The 17,954-nt window shown below is 42.1% G+C and overlaps 1 protein-coding gene across 4 annotated transcripts in view; it reads left to right on the forward strand.

Moving 5' to 3' along the window:
* Window positions 1-17,954, forward strand: part of Map3k3 (mitogen-activated protein kinase kinase kinase 3) — a 77,337-nt gene that overhangs the window by 37,904 nt on the left and 21,479 nt on the right. For all 4 annotated transcript variants that reach the window (XM_070027734.1, XM_070027733.1, XM_070027735.1 and 1 more), the window contains 2 exons: window positions 2,865-2,978; window positions 12,008-12,128. In XM_070027734.1, coding sequence (XP_069883835.1) covers window positions 2,865-2,978; window positions 12,008-12,128 — 235 coding nt within the window. The remainder of the gene's footprint in view (window positions 1-2,864; window positions 2,979-12,007; window positions 12,129-17,954) is intronic.

Here is a 17,954-nt window from a genome sequence, read left to right on the forward strand (position 1 = left end):
GGCTGGCAAAAAAAAAAAAGTCACAGACTAGGATTACAGGCATAAGTCACCTGCACCAGTCCTTGTTTTTGTTTTTCTACATTGGAGATTATACAGCTATTTCCCTCCCCTTACTTCTTCAGTACAGGTAGTTCTAAAATTCCATTGTGGAATATGTTTGGCTACCAAGACCACAGCTTATTTTTGTTTATCTTACATTTTTAGTAGTGTCTTTCTAGCACAGCTTGAACAAGATGCAGAAAATTCAGCCAGGGTTGGGGAGGTATGATTATAGTCGTAAATGCTAGATTATTCTCTCAGAGTTTAATATCTGATTATAGCTTATTTATTTCATTAGTTAGTATCTATCCATTGATTTATTTAACCACTCCTTACCCTACTCCAACAGTCCTTATTTATTCCTGCTTTGAACTTCATCCAGGAAGAAATTCTTTCTTCTTTCTTTGTTTTTTTGGGGGGGAGAGGGTCCGGTTGTGGGGCCTGAACTCTGGGCCTGGGCACTGTCCCTCAGCTCTTCAGCTCAAGGCTAGCGCTCTACCACTTGAGCCACAACGCCACTTCCGGCTTTTTTCTTTTTGCTTATGTGGTGCTGAGGAATTGAACCCAGGGCCTCATGCATGCAAGGCGAGCGCTCTACCACTGAGCCACCTTCCCAGCCCCATCTTTTCTTTCTTTCCTTTTTCTTTCTTTCTTTCTTTCTTTCTTTCTTTCTTTCTTTCTTTCTTTCTTTCTTTCTTTCTTTCTTTCTCTCTTTCTTTTGTTCATTCATTCTTTCTTTCTTTCTTCCTTCCTTCCTTCCTTCCTTCCTTCTTTTGCCAGTCCTGGGGCTTGAACTCTGGGCCTGGGTACTGTCCTTGAGCTTCTTTTTGCTCAAGGCTAGTGCTCTACCACTTGAGTTACAGCACCACTTCCATTTGTATGTGGTACTGAGGAATGGGACCCAGCACCACTTCCTGTGTATGTGGTACTAAGGAATGGAACTCAGGGCTTCATGCATGCAAGACAAACACTCTACCACTGAGCCACATTCCCAGCCAAGAGATTCTTTTGAATGTCAATTCTTCTCTATTATCCCAGCTCCAAGAATGCACTAAAAGCTAAATTTTCTTGGGCTGGTGTATATTTGTACATAGTAAAGAACATGTATTTCAGGCTGAGCATAGTTATGGTGCATACCTGTAATCCCAGCTATTTGGGAGGTAGAGATGGGAAGATCACTGTTGGAGACTAGCCCAGCAGGAAAGTCCATGAGACTCTTATCTTCAGATAATCACTAGAAAAGCTGTAAGTGGAGGAATGGCTCAGGTAGTAGAGTCCTAGCCTTGAGCAAATAAGCCAATAAGAGCACAAAAAGCCAAAGAGTCAAGGCTCTGAGTTTAGGCACCAGTGCAAGCACAAAAAGCAAAATAAAACAATAACAACAGCAGCAGCAACAAAAGCCAGTCTTTGTAGTATATACTATAGTTCTAGCTACTCAGATGGTCTATAGGTAGGAGGAGCTAAATCTGAGACCAGTCTTAGACAGTTAGCTTAAGACTCTATCTCAAAAAGTGTAAAGGCAGGAAGAGTAGAGGTATGACTCTAGTAGAACAGTTGTGCTCAAGGTCCTAGGTTCAATCCTTAGCACTACAAAAAGAAAAAAAGAAGAGGAAGAAAAAAGTATTTAACCCAAGGGAAGAGTTGGGGAACAAGACATGAAAACTAAGCACATCACAGCTCTTTGACAGTTAGATCCTCACAGTATAAAATTTTGTGTGTTTTTACAGTACTGGGGATTGAAACTAAATCCTTGTATATGCTTAGTATACTGAGCCACTCCCCCAGTCCCTTCACTGTATATGTAGATTTATTTTATTGGATGAAAAATTACGTAGTGGATCACATCTGTAATCCCATCAACTCAATTTGGGACTCAGGAATCAGGAGGATCTTGATTTGAGGCTAGTTCAGGCAAAAAAATTAACAAGACTTGGGCTGGGAAGGTGGCTCAGTGGTAAAGTGCTTGCCTTGCATGCATGTGGTGCTGTGGCTCAAGTGGTGGAGTGTTAGCCTTGAGCTGAAGAGCTGAGGGATAGCGCCCAGGCCCAGAGTTCAGGCTTCACGACTGACCAAAAAAAAAATTTAACTAGACTTCATCTCAACAAATAAACCAGACTTGGTGGTACTCACTGTGATGCCATCTACATGGGAGGTATGGGTAGGAAGATTGCCAAGCCAAGGCCTGTCATTGAAAATTTCTATATAATAATAATAATAAGTAAAAAGGGCTGAGGATGTGATTCAGGTAATAAAGCACTACCTAGCAAGTCTGAGGCCCTGAGTTTAAACCATAATACTGCTGAAAAAATAAAAATTTAAAAAAATGATCAGGGCTGGGAATGTGGCTTAATGGTAGAGTGCTTCTTAGCAAGCAAGAAGCCCTGGTTTGATTCCTCAGTACCACATAAATAGAAAAGGCCTGAAGTGGCACTGTGGCTCAAGTGGGAGAGTGCTAGACTTTAGCAAAAGAAGCTCAGGAACAGTGCCTAGGCCCAGCGTTAAAGCCTCAGGACTAGCAAAAAAAAAAATTATCTATAGTTTCGGGCTAAAATCTATAGATACTGATGTTTTTTGTTTACTTGTTTGATTTGATTTGTTTATTCATTTGTTTTGCTTTAGGGATTTTCTCTGTTGGTGACATTAGGTTTTCGATGGCATTGGGGTTAAACTCAGGTCTCACCCTCGCTAAACAATGTGCTATTACCTGAGCCATGCCCCCCCCAGCCATGCCAGACTTATTTTTAGTTTTTGTTTGTTTTGTTTATTTTGGCAAACTGAAGTCGATTTTTTTTTTATGATTTCCTTTTCCTTTATCCATGTCTTAGCTCTCAATCCTGCTGAAAAACCAAGATGATCTTGATAAAGCAATTGACATTTTGGATAGAAGCTCAAGCATGAAAAGCCTTAGGATATTGCTACTGTCCCAGGACAGAAATCATGTAAGTAGCCCTTGTTGTGTCCCAGCTGCTTTTACTCCTTCAATCTTGCACCTTGCTTCCTTGACAGATGTTGGTATTCCTCAACTAATGTCAAAGCCAGATCATAAGCAAAGCCCAACCTCTGTCTTTGTGGCCAGTGAGCATTCTGGATTTGATTTCACTTACAACCAGATAGATTATCATGATCAAATTTATAACTAAAGGTTATTTGGCTAATATTGGGAAGGAAGGAAAAACTGTTTATACTAACAGAAGTTTATGTTTTTCTGTTAAAGTATATGATCCCTACATTCCTCTGATCCCCTGACATAAAGTTACAGGCAACTGGTTCTTTATACACCTGCATTCCCATTCCTGAGAGTTCACTTGGTTGCAGCTAAAGCTGCAGTACCAGAGCTATTGGAAAGATGACCACATGAGCTCTGACATAGTAATGAAAGGATAAATGCCACACCAAGGCCTTTCTTCGTAAATTAAAATTTTTTCGTGTGTGTGTGTGTGCGTGTGTGTGTGCGTGTGTGTGTGCATGTGTGTGTGCGTGTGTGTGCGTGTGTGCGTGTGTGTGTGTGTGTGTGTGTGTGTGTGTTGCCAGTCCTGAGGCTTGAACTCAGGTCCTGGGAACTATCCTTGAGCTTCTTTTGCTCAAGGCTAGCATGCTACCACTTGAGCCACAGCGCCACTTCAGGCTTTTTCTGTTTATGTGGTACTGAGGAATCAAACCTAGGGCTTCATGCATGCTAGGCAAGCACTCTACCATTAAGCCACATTCCCCAGTCCCATTAAAAAAAAATTATAATAATAGTCAGTGTAAGTTTTTATAAACCTTAAAAATAACTATTTTACATAATCCTATTACCCATAACACTTGATTTATTTTTACATACTCCTCTTCAGTCTTTGATTTTAAGTATATATACTTTATGTAAATGTTTTCATGATATTCATTGCATGTGTATTGTCATGAATATTTTTCTGATATCTGTCATAATTATAACTTATACATAAGGCCTCTGAATAAATATCCCATAATTATATAAACTATTTTTTGCTATTGTTAAGAAACTTAAGCTGCCCCTGAGTATTGCATTTATAGAGATTTGCATTCAGACTTAACAGTGGATTGAGTGTAGTGGTGCATGCTAATGGGAATATCACTTGGGAGCTGAAGCAGGAGGATAGCTTTCAAAGCCTGCCTGGGCTACATAGCAAAACCCTGTCTCAAAAAATGAAAACAGGGGCTGGGAAAGTGGCTCAGTGGTAGAGTGCTTGCCTTGCATGTATGAGGCCCTGGGTTCAATTTTGTAGCACCACATAAGAAAAAAAAAAAAAAAAAGCCGGAAGTGGCGCTGTGGCTCAAGTGGTAGAGCACTAGCGTTAAGCTGAAGAGCTGAGGGACAGTGCCCAGGCCCAGAGATCAGGCCCCACAACCAACATAAAAAAACAAAAACAACCAATAGAGGATACTCTTAGGAGAGAAACACAAAGGCACAATGCGTTTGCATCTCTTCATATTTATATAAAATAATATGTATATTAAATGAACTCTAAGGGGCTGGGAAGGTGGCTCAGTGGTAGAGCCCTTGCCTTGCATGCATGAGGCCCTGGGTTCAATTCCTCAACACCACATAAAAGAAAAAAAAAGCCGGAAGTGGCGCTGTGGCTCAAGTGGTAGAGCACTTGCCTTGAGCTGAAGAGCTGAGGGACAGTGCCCAGGCCCAGAGTTCAGACCCCCACGACCAGACCCAAAAATTAAATAAAATTCTAAAATAAATAAATAAATAAATAAATTCTAAGATATGGAAATGAGATTTTTCTTTTTCTTTTTTCGTTTTAATTTTTTTTTATTATTCTGTCTTTTCTTTTTGTATGGTGTACTCACATGTATATCTTCAGGAGGGTGGGAGGGAGGAGAACTTGAGGGAAAAAGAATGAAAAAGTACAGTAGTGGAGCTCACCGAACACTGATGAGAGGGTACTACTATACACCTAGTGGGTAGAGATGGGAGGGAGTAACTGGGAGAGAATGAGGGAACAGAAGACACTGTAGGAAAGGAAATGTACTCATTATAATCCCTCTCTATGTCATTTTTATAATAACAATAAATTAAACAACAAAAACTAACCTTAATAATGATGGTGATGAAATCTTTCTTTAAGAACTTCTTTGGGCCATGCACCAGTGGCTCAAATCTGTAATCCTAGCTTCTCTGGAGGCTGAGATCTAAGGATCGTGGTTTGAAGCCAGCATAGGCAGGAAAGTCCATGAGGCTCTTTTCTCCAATTAACCACCAAAAAAGGGCAAAAGTGGAGCTGTGGCTCAAGTGGTAGAGCACTAGCCTTGAGAACAAAGCTCAGGGCCAGTACACAGGCCTTGAATTCAAGCCCCAGATCTAGGGCTTCAAAACAGGATTCTCTAGGATTATACCAATGCCCAGATCCACTGTCTTTTTAAGATACTTTATTGTCTCCTTTTTCCATTATCATAATATAGTAATCTTAGACTTATTTGAATACAATAAAACGAAAATAGTAACCAGGTGCTGGAGGCTCACGCCTGTAATCCTGGCTACTCAGGAGGCTGAGATCTGAGGATTGCGATTCAAAGCCAGCCCAGGCAGAAAAGTCCGTGAGACTCTTATCTCCAGTAAACCACTAGAAAACCGGAAGTGGTGCTGTGGCTCAAGTGGTAGAGCACTCGCCTTGAGCTGAAGAGCTGAAGAGTTCAAGCCCCACGACCGACCAAAAAAAAAAAAGTCACTTTGTTTTGTTCCCTCTGGTTCTGACAAAAAAGTAAACTTCTAATCTTTACATCTAAATATTGCCCATTTCTCTAGTTTCCTGTCAATAATTTTTATTACTGTCTTCCTACTATTTAAGTTGAAAATGTTAAGGATAACCTACAGGGTAATTATTTCCAATTCTAAAAATGAGAAGCTCTGTTCTGAAACCATCAGTCATTCTGTTTACCTCCTTTCCACTGGTTGAGTAGAGTTGCTTCTTTCTGGTCCCCTATTTTATCTTATTTTATGTCAGTCATGGGGCTTGAACTCTGGGTCTGGGCATTGTCCCTCAGCTCTTCAGCTCAAGACTAGTACTCTACCACTTGAGCCACAGCGCCACTTCTGGTTTTCTGGTGGTTTACTGAGATAAGAGTCTCAGACTTTTCCTGCCCCGGCTAGCTTTTGAACCATGATCCTCAGATCTCAGCCTCCTGAGTAGCTAGGATTATAGGCATGAGCCACCGGTGCCCAGCTTATTGGCCCCCTATTTAAAAGTAGTAATACCATATGGTAAAATGTGCTTTCATTTCATTTAGTTTAACTTTGAGCAGTCCAGAGCAGACATTTCTCCATTGTACAACTTAGGAAAATTGAGACTTAGAGTAACTTTCCCAGGTAAGACATTAAATAATGAGAGAGCTGGTCTAGAATCCAGATCTTCTGACTTGTAGTGAGTCCACTAGTTATCAATTAAGGATCTTAACATTACTATAGTCTTTGGGCCCCAGCACCATTATTAGAAGCAGAACAGAAAGCTTGTTGTCCAAATGTAAGAATTGAGCCATGTTTTGCACAGCTCAGAAAATAACCAAGAAAAGATAAGCTAGTAAAAGGTGTGGAGAAGACAAAAATTTCAAGGAGCTGAGATCACAGGTTTATGTGAGTAGCGTAAAAAGCTTGAAGCTCTTTAGTTAGGAAAGACAATAAGCATATTATATATAGTGTTTAAAGCATTAAAGAATACAAATAGGGCTGGGAATGTAGCTCAGTGGTAGAGTGCTTGCCTAGCATGCATGAAGCCCATGGTTCGATTCCCCAGTACCACATAAATAGAAAAGGTGGGAAGTAGCATTGTGGCTCAAGTGGTAGAATGCTAGCCTTGAGCACTGAGTGGCTGAGGGACAGTGCCCAGGCCCTGAGTTCAAGCCCCAGGATTGGCAAAAAAATAAATAAATAAAGATAATGAAAACAAGATTTATTCATCTGTTTTAAGTTTGGATGAGCCCTTGAATACTGAGGATTCTTGTAGAACAAAGAAGTAGAAATCTTTTATAATAGGTTATAAGCATGGCTCTATTATTCTGAAATTGTGTAGCTTCATAACAGCTTCATAACTTTAAAAAAGTATATAAATGAATTTATGGGTGATAAATCTGTAAATTTCATTAACAGGTATTTCCACACCTTTGGTAATTCTCATGGTCTTATGTGCAAATATTTCTTGGTACCACCATTAAAGCTGAGTAGGATGCTGTTGGAGAGCTCCTATTTGTCTTTCTTTACCTTAAATCCTTACATATGAGACTAAAGCAATTTTCTCCTCCTTTTTCTCTTGAATAATTGAATTTATTTATTCCTTTTGTATCCTGTCACCAATCACCAAGTCTTTTATTAAGATCATTTGTGAGTTGACTTTTTTTTTTGGTCAGCCATGGGGCTTGACTCTAGGCCTGGGTGCTGTCTCTCTTCAGCTTAAGGCAAGTTCTTTACCACTTGAGCCACAGTGCCACTTCCGGTTTTCTGGTGGTATATCGATAAGAGTTTCACAGACTTTCCTGCCTGGGCTGGCTTTGAACCACAATCCTCAGATCTCAGCCTCCTGAGTAGCTAGGATTACAGTCATGAGCCACCGGCACCTGACCTGAGTTGACTTTTGTAACATATTTTTCTGCTGACCTCTTGTCTTCCAGTCACTGCAGATCTTTATGTATGTGGTTCCATGGGAAATTTTCATATTATTTGTGTCAATCACAGCACACTGCTACCCACAGAGTCCTTGAGGTACTCATGGAATAGGCAGATACCACTCACTATGAGTTGCTCAATGACTCCTGTCATTCTAAAACTACTTTAATTCTTTTATTTTTGAGGTCTAAAAATTTCTCTCCTATTTCTGAGTCCTAGTCAGGGTTCCATGAGTCATTTGTGTTTGCCATGTCATTCCTCTTTGTCCTCTTAAATAAAAAATTTATTCTTTGAGCCCTATCCCCAGAGATCCTGTTGTATTTGGTCTGAGATGTCATAAGCTCCACAGGCAGTTCTAATAGCAGTTAGGTTGGAGAATCACTACCTGAAACTGAAGCATGCCTCACCTCAGAAGAGCTTACTATTTAGAATATAGCCGGTGGACCAGCAGCATGAGCATTACCTGAGAGTTTGTTAGAAATGCAGGCACTGAGCTGGGCACAGTGATGAATGGCTGTAATCCCAGCATTTGGGAGAGTGAGGCAAGAGGATTCCAAGTTCAAGGTTAGCCTGGTTAATATAATGAAACTATGCCCATCTTCCCCCCACTCCCACCTCCTCACCCCCCAGAAAAAGGAAAAGAGCTGGGAGCATGTCTCTAATTCTAGCTTTCCAGGAGGCTGAGATCTGAGGATTTTGGTTTGAATCCAATCCAATAAGGAAAGTCCAAGAGACTCATCTCCAGTTAACCATCAAAAAGCAGAAGTGGAGCTATGACTTCAGCGGGAGAACACTAGCCTTGAGCAAAAAAATAAAAATAAAAAAACACCTCATGGTAAGCACTCAGGCCTTGAGCTCAGGCCCAAGACTACTCCCTTCTCTCCCCCTCCCCCCCCCAAAAAAGTGAGAAGCTCTGTTCTGAAACCATCAGTCATTCTGTTTACCTGCTTTCCACCTATTGCTACAACTTCAGACTTCCCTTTTACAAATTTAAGATTGTACTGGCTGTTAAACCTGTTTTCCTGTCTCAGCTTTTAGATTTTAAAACTAAGGGATTAAAATTTTTAAAAAGCCAGTTCATTTTGAAAAAAAAAGTAAAGGTTTGCAGTATATGTTCATTGTTACATTTCAAATGAATGCTACTAGCTGGATGTGGTATTACATGCCTGTAATCTCAATGCAGGGAGGCTGAGGTCCAGAAGATGAAGAGTTTGTGAGACTACCCTGGACTATAGTTAGACATGCCTCAGGAGGAGGAGGGGCAGGGAGAGGGAGAGGGAGAAGGAGATCAGGTCACACCACCATGAATTTACCACCCACCATGTAAGAGGCCCTGAATCTGAATAGGTTTTCTTGGGAACTCATCAGTGTTCTAAAGTGCAGCGCTCTGGCTCTTCTTTAAGCCTGTTTCCCAGTGTGTTGCTTTGGCTGTTTTTTCCTTTTTGACTCTCAGCAGAGAACTATTATATATCAGAGGCTTCAGCATGAACATTTACTTCCCCTTGGTTTTGACTTCCTGTTAGAGCAAGAGTTTGTCAAGACAGCCCTACACATGATAAAAATGTGGCATAGGGAAACTAGAGAAGGCTGCTTGGCATCTGCACTTACCCCTGGGAGCAGGATGCCTTTTCCTGAAGGACAGGATATAGAGATTGTTTAGATGGGACCCCCCCCCCCAAGAGGAGGGTAGAAGAGTTAAAGAAGTAGAAACTTTGACCCAAATTACTGATAAATCCTGAGCTCCCATTCCCAATCTCTATCATTCTCTACTTATTTGTAATCACATCTTGGCATCACTTGCTCTCCTCCAGTGTTCAGTTTTAAACTTTTCTTGGTGCAAAGCCTTTCTCCCCTGCCCCCAGCGCCCCTTTGTTACTTTGACTTTTTACCTGCTGGTTTGAGTGGGCTGGTGCAAGGGGGTAGGCGGGGGTGGACTAGGATGGCAATGATCTAATGCTGAGGTCCTTGACCTCCAGCATAATGGTGCCAGTAAGGTCTGCCCTGAAGGCGGGGCAGACTCCTCCCTCCTCCTGGCTAAGTCTCCGCCCAGTGTCACCTTGGAAACTGGAACACCTGGAGGAAGTCACCTCCCCCCCCCCCCCCACACACACACACCCGCCTCCCATTGGACTGTGGGAGGGTCCCAAGCCCTGAGATCACATCCACCATGCATGGAGTAGGGGCAAGCAGTTTGGCAAAATAAACTTCTCTTCCTGCCTGAGTACTGTGTGTTCTGTTTATTGGCTACCTAATTAAACCTACCTATTTAATTTACCTAATATAAATTTGCCACCTCCGTGCATGGTGGAGAGGCATGGCCAAAAGGGGCGGGCTGATGTTCGGTCTGGGTTTAAGTAGGGAAGGGGGGCGGGGAGAAGGTGCGGCCAGGTGAGAGAAAGTGTGGCCACACAGATGTGGGATGTGACCTCAGGGCCTGGGACCCTCCCGGTGGGATGTGGGGGAACCCAAGATGTGACTATGGAGGATGGGAGGTAACTTCCTCCAGGTGTGCCAGTTACCTAGGTGACACAGGTACTGGGCAGAGACTTAGCCAAGAGGAGGGAGGAGTCTGCCCCGCCTTCCCAGGGTGGACCTTACCTGCCTATGATAGCTTTTCCCGTTGAGCATGATCCTGAGGTCATAATTTACATAATTTTATCAGAACTTGAATCATTTCATGTAAATCCTGATATTTTAAGCAATGGAGATCTTAGATAAATTTTAGGGAGTGATTATGGTTGGGTAAGAAACAGCATATAGAGTTAATTTTTTTCTCTTTTTTGGCATTACTGGGGTTTGACCTTGGGGCCTCACACTTGCTTGACTTGCTTTACTCAGCTGGCTCTACCACATGAGCCATGCGTTTAGCCCTGCTTTTTGCTGGTTATTTTGGAGATGTAGTCTCATGGATCTTTCTGCCGAGGCTGGCCTTGAACATCAATTCTCCAGACCTGTCTCCCAAGTTAACTAGAATAGCAAGCATAAGCCATTGTTACCTGCTCTCTGGAATTTTTTTTTTTTTTTTGTCAGTAATGGGGCTTGAACTCTGGGCCTGAAAGCTGTCCGTCAGCTGTTTAGCTCAAGGTTAGCGCTCTACATCTTGAGCCACAGCACCATTTCCAGTTTTCTACTCATGGATGTTCCTGACCAGGCTGGCTTTGAACCACAATCCTCAGATCTCAGTCTCCTGAGTAGCTAGGATTACAGATGTGAGCCACCGGCACCCAGCTCCAGGAACTATTTTTTAAAACACATATTTAGATGGGTGCTAGTGGCTCTTGCTTGTAATCCTAGCCTTTCTCAATCAAGGATCACAGTTCAAAGCCATCATGGGCAGGAAAGTCCATGAGAGTGTTACCTCCAGTTAACCACCAGAAAACGAAGTGGAGCTGTAGCTCAAAGTGGTAGAATGCAAGAGCTAGTACCACATAAACAGAAAGCTGGAAATAGTGCTGTGACTCAAGTGTTAGAATGCTAGCCTTGAGCAGAAAAGCTTAGGGAGAGGGCCCAGGCCCTGAGTACAAGCCCCACACTGGAAAAAAAAAAAATTAGCCAGCTAAGCTGTGGTATATAGCACTAAGAAGGCTGAAGCAAGAAGATCGAAAATCTGAGGCCAGCATGGGCTAAGTAGAGACTATGTCCGAAAAAAATAAAGCTGGGCACTAATGGTTTATGCCTGTAATCCTAGCTATCCAAGAGGCTGAGATCTGAGGATCATTGTTCAAAGCCACCTGGGGCAAAAAAGTCTTGTGAAACTCTTATCTCCAGTTAAGCAGCGGAAAAGCCAGAAGTAGAGCTCTGAATCAAGTGATAAGAGTATTAACCTTGGGCATAAAAGCTCAAGGACAGCATCTAAGCCACGAGTTCGTCCCAGGACTAATACTAAAATAAAACATGTTTTTAGCAACCAAAATTTTATAGGGCAGAGAAATTGCCATCGTTTTGTGTCCTTGTCACAGCAGGTGATCGTTCTGCTGAAATAATTTCCTGCTATTCTTTCTAAGTTCTCTAGAGAGTTTTAGGAGAGGGTATTTACGGCTTTCTCTCTTATTTGGCAGATCTTTACAGGAATGCCTGTTATTCCTCCATATCTGGGTCATTATTATTAAACTGGGACACTAGGTTTTGTTAGTCATATATCACTGAAGCTGTAAAACTCTATCAAGCAAATAGTGATTTGCCAAGACATTTTGGGGTGTGAGATTTGGAGGGAAGCCAAGTAGCTCATGAATTCAATAAATGAAGGTAGCTGAAAGTGTGGCAAATCCTAAGAGAAAGCCAGGAAACCTTTATAGGCCTACCTATATGAAGATCTACCTTAGCCTTTTTCCTCTTCTCTTACAGACCAGTTCCTCTTCCCACTCTGGGGTGTCCAAACAGGTTCGGATCAAGGCTTCTCAATCTGCAGGGGACATAAATACCATCTATCAACCCCCTGAGCCCAGAAGCAGGCACCTCTCTGTCAGTGAGTATTTCTACCCCGCCCACCCTATTTTATCTGACTATATCTTAAAATTTTAATAGGTATTTGTTAAACAAACATTGTGTATTGACTGCTACTCTGCAGAGTAATTCTCTATGCCTTTATTTGGGCAGAGGAGACTATAAAGAAGCAGCTGGGATGGTATCGGGACTCTCAAGTACCTTACAATATAGTATAATGGCATGATTATAGTTCTTTTAAGCAGCCTAGAGAAAATTATCTCAAAATTATCTGTTTGGAGAATTCCAGTGGAGTCTTCATTTATTTGTTGTATGTTTGTTGGATGCCAGTACTGGGGCTTTTTTCCTCAGGGCTGGCCCCTTACCACTTTAGCCCACACTTTTACTTCCAGATTTTTTGCTGGTTAATTGGATATAATAATCTCTTAGATTTGTCTATGTGGGCTGGCTTTGAACTTCAATTTTCAGATCTCAGTTTTCAGAGTAGCTAGGATTACAGGTATAAGCCACCAACTTATTTTTGACCATTCTTATTTTTGACTATTCTTTTCTCCAAAGGACAGAATCAAGTTAGGAAATTAGGTTTAAGTTTGAATTTGGCCTTGAACTTCTTGCTTATTATTCCTGAGAAGTATTTGAGGAAGTATTTTGAGGAAAACACTGGCCAGTGAAACTCTTGGGAAGTCAAACTAAGTTGTCTTGGAAAGATAAAATAGTAACATAGTATGTCTAATTAGCAAGAAGTCTGTGTAGCTGTTGCCAGGCCTCCCCAGGAAAGGAGTCTAATACATCAGTCCTCTACATTATACCAGATACCACCTAGAGCCTTTGTGGAGTCTGGAGAAATTAGATAAGTGGTGAGTGCGTAATGTAGGAAGAGAAGCTTATCTTGCTATCTTTTATCTTAGTGTTATCCTCTATCAAATTGTATTTTTTTTTGTTCTCTCATTACTAAGTATCTACAGTATACCAGAAACTTTGGAAGCAAGGTCACATCCTTGTTATGAAGTGACTGAAGGATGGATGCTGCTGCAAGTGTATTAACAGGGAATGGGACCTGATCTCAGGGCCAGGAAAGCTTTAGGCTACCACCTAGAGCCCAGAAGGGAACCAGACAAAGAAGTATTAAATAGCATGTGCATGGGCCTAAGGGTAGGAGATAATGGACTGTTTGATAAACAGAAAGCAATCCAGCTGGAAATCTGGGATCAGAGGAAAGAAAGGTAGAATTAGAGTAGAGAAGGGGATATGGTCTTACGGTCCATGGTAACGATTTTATTTTTAATCCTTATGTTGAAAGCGTAAAGTTGAATTATTTATCTCATGCTTATAATCTCAGCCATTTTGGAAGCAGATATAGGAAGATTATGGTCCCAGGCTATCCCAGGCAAAAGTATGAGGCCCTGTTTGAGAAACTAAAATCAAAAAACAATTAGAGAAGCCAGGCGCGGTGGCTCACACCTGTAATCCTAGCTACTCTGGAGGCTGAGATCTGGGGGATCATGGTTCAAAGCCAGCCCAGAAAGGAAAGTCCATGAGATTCTTCTCTCCAATTAACCACCAGAAAACAAGGAGTGGCGCTGTGGCTCAAGTGGTAGAGGACTGAACTTGAGCTGAAGAGCTCAAGGACAGTGAGCTCAGGGACAATGCCCAGGCCCAGAGTTCAAGCCCCAAGACTGACAGTAAAAAGAAGAAAAGAATAAACAGAAGCTTGGAATAGGCTGATGATAGCAATGAAGAAGGAACAGGTGGATTTGAGGCATATAGAAGTAAAACAGAATTGTAGTGGTTTGAAAGTGTGAGCCTGGAGACTGTAAAGAATCCTTGAGATTCTTTGAGGGCGTCTATGCACTCAGTTTCTTTTCTTTATTGCCTTAAATTTTTTTCCAGGGCTGGGAAGGTGGCTCAGTGGTAGAGTGCTTGCCTTGAATACATGAGGCCCTGGGTTCGATTCCTCAGCACCACATAAGCAGAAAAAGCCGGAAGTGGTGCTGTGGCTCAAGTGGTAGAGTGCTAGCCTTGAGCTAAAGAGCTGAGGGACAGCGCTCAAGCCCAGAGGCAGGCCCTACAACTGACGAATATATATATATTTTTTTTTCCATTTTTTTTCCATGTTAGTTGTGCAGAGGGGATTTCAAGCCAGGCACTGGTGGCTTACACATGTAATCTAGCTACTCAGGAGGCTGAGAGAATGATGGTTCAAAGTCAACATGGGCAGAGAAGTCCATGAGACTCTTACTCCAATTAAACATGAAAAAATCTGCAGTGCTTTTTTGTGGAACTGTGGCTCAAGTGATAGAGCACAAAACTTGAGCAAAAAAGCTGTGTTAAAAAAAAAGCACATGAGTTAAAACCCCAGGACACACACACACACACACACACACACACACACACACACACACACACACACACACACACACACACACACACACACACACACACACACACACGAATTTCACTGTTACATTGCTACATGTTTACTGTATATTCCAATCGGTCTCATAGTCTTCATAGTCACACTAAGATCTGACATTCATTCTCTCCCTAGCACAGTGGAGTTTTTCAGAGATTTTGTGTTGGTGGTATACCATCTCTCCTGTGGCTAATGGCATATATGCTTGTATATTATTTATTGTATTTTATATCTGGGCTTTAATTTCTTATACAGTAAATATCAACATTGTTATACCTCAGAAAATAATATCCTTAAGTCTGGTTCTTTCACATGTACTTATCACTGAAGGACATTGGAAGGGCAGGCCTAAGCAGCATAGTCTCTGACTTTCTTCCCCAAAGGCAGACCATAAAATGTAGAATTCTGTCTTCCCCAAGAAAACTCATAAAACCAGCAATAAAACCTGAAAGCATTTCTCTGGCCTTCCTCTATCTTTTTGTAAAAGAGCTAGCCATAATGAAATTCTCTTGTCTGGACTATCTTGTCTGATAAGAAAAGTGCTGCTGTATATCTAGGAGAAAAGAATGTCACACAGACAGGCTTGGAAGACTCCAAACACTTAGGTGGTTGTGTTTTCTCTCTCAGCCTATTCATAAAACTCTATTTTTGTCTTATCACATTTCAACTCTGCATAAAGATTGGCATTTCTCACTGGGCCTTTGGTTCTTCATCCTGGAAGCTCTTGTATCATGTAAAATTTGGTTAAATAAAAGTGTTAGGAGCCGGGCGCTGGTGGCTCATGCCTGTAATCCTAGCTACTAAGGAGGCTGAGATCTGAGGATCATAGTTCAAAGCTAGCCCAGGCAGGGAACTCCTTGAGACTCTTATCTCCAATAAACCACCAGAAAACTGGAAATGGTGCTGTGGCTCAAGCACTAGTCTTGAGCTGAAGATCTGAGGGACAGTGCCCAAGCCCAGAATTCAAGCCCCATGACTAACAAAAAAAAAAAAAAAAAAAAGTTAGGTTTCTTTCTTGTTAACCTATCTTGTTACAAGGTTGTCTCTGCAATACTGTTTGAGGGGCAAGGAAAGATGTCCATCCTTTTTGTTGTTGTTAAGATTTTTTTAAATTTTATTTTATTGTAAAGATGCTGTAAAGAGGGGTTACAGTTAATGAGTAAGGCAACGAATACATTTCTTGTCAAGCATTGTTACCCCCTCCCTTGTTGTTCTCCCACTATCCCTTCCCTCCCTGTGCCCATCCTATTTGCCTTACAGTTTAACCCACTTAAATAAAAAGCTCCTTCTGGGAGCTTATGACTATAATCTTAGCTACTCAAGAGGCTGACATCTGGAAAATCAAGGTTTGAAGCCAGCCTCTGCAGAAAAGTGTACAAGACTAGCTCCAAAATAACCAACAAAAAAGCAAGGCTGGAGACAAGTATGGGTCAAGTACCAGCCAGGCAAGCAAGCCTGAGCCAAGCAAGCACTTGTGTGCATATGCGCGCGCGCGCGCACACACACACACACACACACACACACACACACACAGCATAAAGAACAAGGGATGAGTCCTAGAAGTAGATATGGGGTCAAGGGGAGTTCACTGATTAATAAGCCTTAGCAATTCAACCTCCCACCTGCTGTTTCTTCTTGTCCTCCATGGCTATCGCCATAAACATATCTGTGACGGTTTTGTAAGAGACTGCAACATGCAGCTTATTCACTCCCATTACAACTTTGAGTCAGCATCTGAGCAAATGAATCAACTGTTTTTCTAGGGAAGAGAGTTGATCTCTAACTCAGCTTCTCTTGGTTAAGGAAGCTAGCAGAGAATAACACTTTGGGAGGAATTTGGACAGCCCACAGCAAAACCCTGGGTTGCTTCTTAAGTGTGGAATGCCTTCAGCTCCAGACCATTCTGAACACTATGTAGTCTTCTATCAGGTGGTGCTAAGATGTGTCTCTTAGTACACAGACCTGATGAGGCTAGGACATTAAAATCAAGCTAAAATGCCTAGAACAAGTGTCCCAAGGAATCCCACACCTCCACCCCCTGATAAAGCCTGTCTCTTGAGATATACAGAATAGCTATGTTTGCATAGCATAGCTTTGTGCTGTGTGACTCACTGCTGTCATTGCTAGCATTTAAATATGTGATCCTTAGAGTCTTATATTCCGGTAACATGGCCTGTTCATCTTCCCCCCTCCCTCACTTGTTCTCATCTGCTAATATGGCTCTCATTGGCTCCCAGTTTCTGAAATAAAGATAAAAACAAAACTGAAAATACCCCAGAGCAGTTTTGCCAACTCCTGATTTTTCCATTCGCTTCCTCTGATAGCCATTGGTTTGGGGAGACTTCCCTTTCCTGCTCCAGGCCGTGGGCCTGTGCACAATAGCAGCTGGCAAGTTTCCCATCAGATAACAAGGCTGGCTCTGGGTAGGACATAGTGTGGATTGGAAAAAGTGAAAGTCTCTGGCTGGAAATAAAAGCTCAGACAACCTTTGCTATTTTCCACTAGGCTCTTCTGTGTCTATAGCTTTGGCTTCACAGGAGTTAGTCCCATTCCACCAGCAAAACAGGAGAGTTTATTTTTTTTTTTTATTTTTTTTATTTTTGGGTCCGGTCATGGGGCCTGAACTCTGGGCCTGGGCGCTGTCCCTCAGCTCTTCAGCTCAAGGCTAGTGCTCTACCACTTGAGCCACAGCGCCACTTCCGGCTTTTTTCTTATGTGGTGCTGAGGAATCGAACCCAGGGCCTCGAGCATGCAAGGCAAGTGCTCTACCACTAAGCCACCTTCCCAGCTCCAGAGGAGAGTTTAGTGGAACTAGTGACAGAAGCCACAGGTGCCAGGAGAGCCATGAATGTTTCACCCCAGGGAGGTCTCACCCCAGACACTGTGTAATCAATGAGAGCAATTTATTCCATCTAGAAATACTTTGGACCAGTGTCATACTTCACTAAGTAAAAAGTTTTTAAGTTTATTCTAGTAAAATTTGTAATACCTTTTTACTCCAGAGCATATTGATTGATCAAAGTTCAGTTGCACAGAAGAGAACCTACTCTGATTCATTTCAGGAAGAAGAGATTTATTTTTTTATTTTTATTTTTTTTTGGGGGGGGGATCTGGTCGTGGGGCCTGAACTCTGGGCCTGGGCGCTGTCCCTCAGCTCTTCAGCTCAAGGCTAGCGCTCTACCACTTGAGCCACAGCACCACTTCCAGCTTTTTTCTTTTTGCTTATGTGGTGCTGAGGAATCGAACCCAGGGCCTCAGGCATGCAAGGCAAGCGCTCTACCACTGAGCTACCTTCCCAGCCCCTCAGAAAGAAGAGATTTAATGTACAATTCTGGCTTCTGGAACCATTGGGCTAGTGAGAGAAACAAGATTTTTTGTCTGGACACACAGCAGAGAAAGGAAAGGAGAAAGAAGGAAGAAAAATCACCATTACTG

The sequence above is a fragment of the Dipodomys merriami genome, unplaced genomic scaffold (assembly GCF_024711535.1).
Source record: "Dipodomys merriami isolate MVZ:Mamm:240054 unplaced genomic scaffold, mDipMer1.0.p SCAF_19, whole genome shotgun sequence".
NCBI classification, from domain to species: domain Eukaryota; kingdom Metazoa; phylum Chordata; class Mammalia; order Rodentia; family Heteromyidae; genus Dipodomys; species Dipodomys merriami.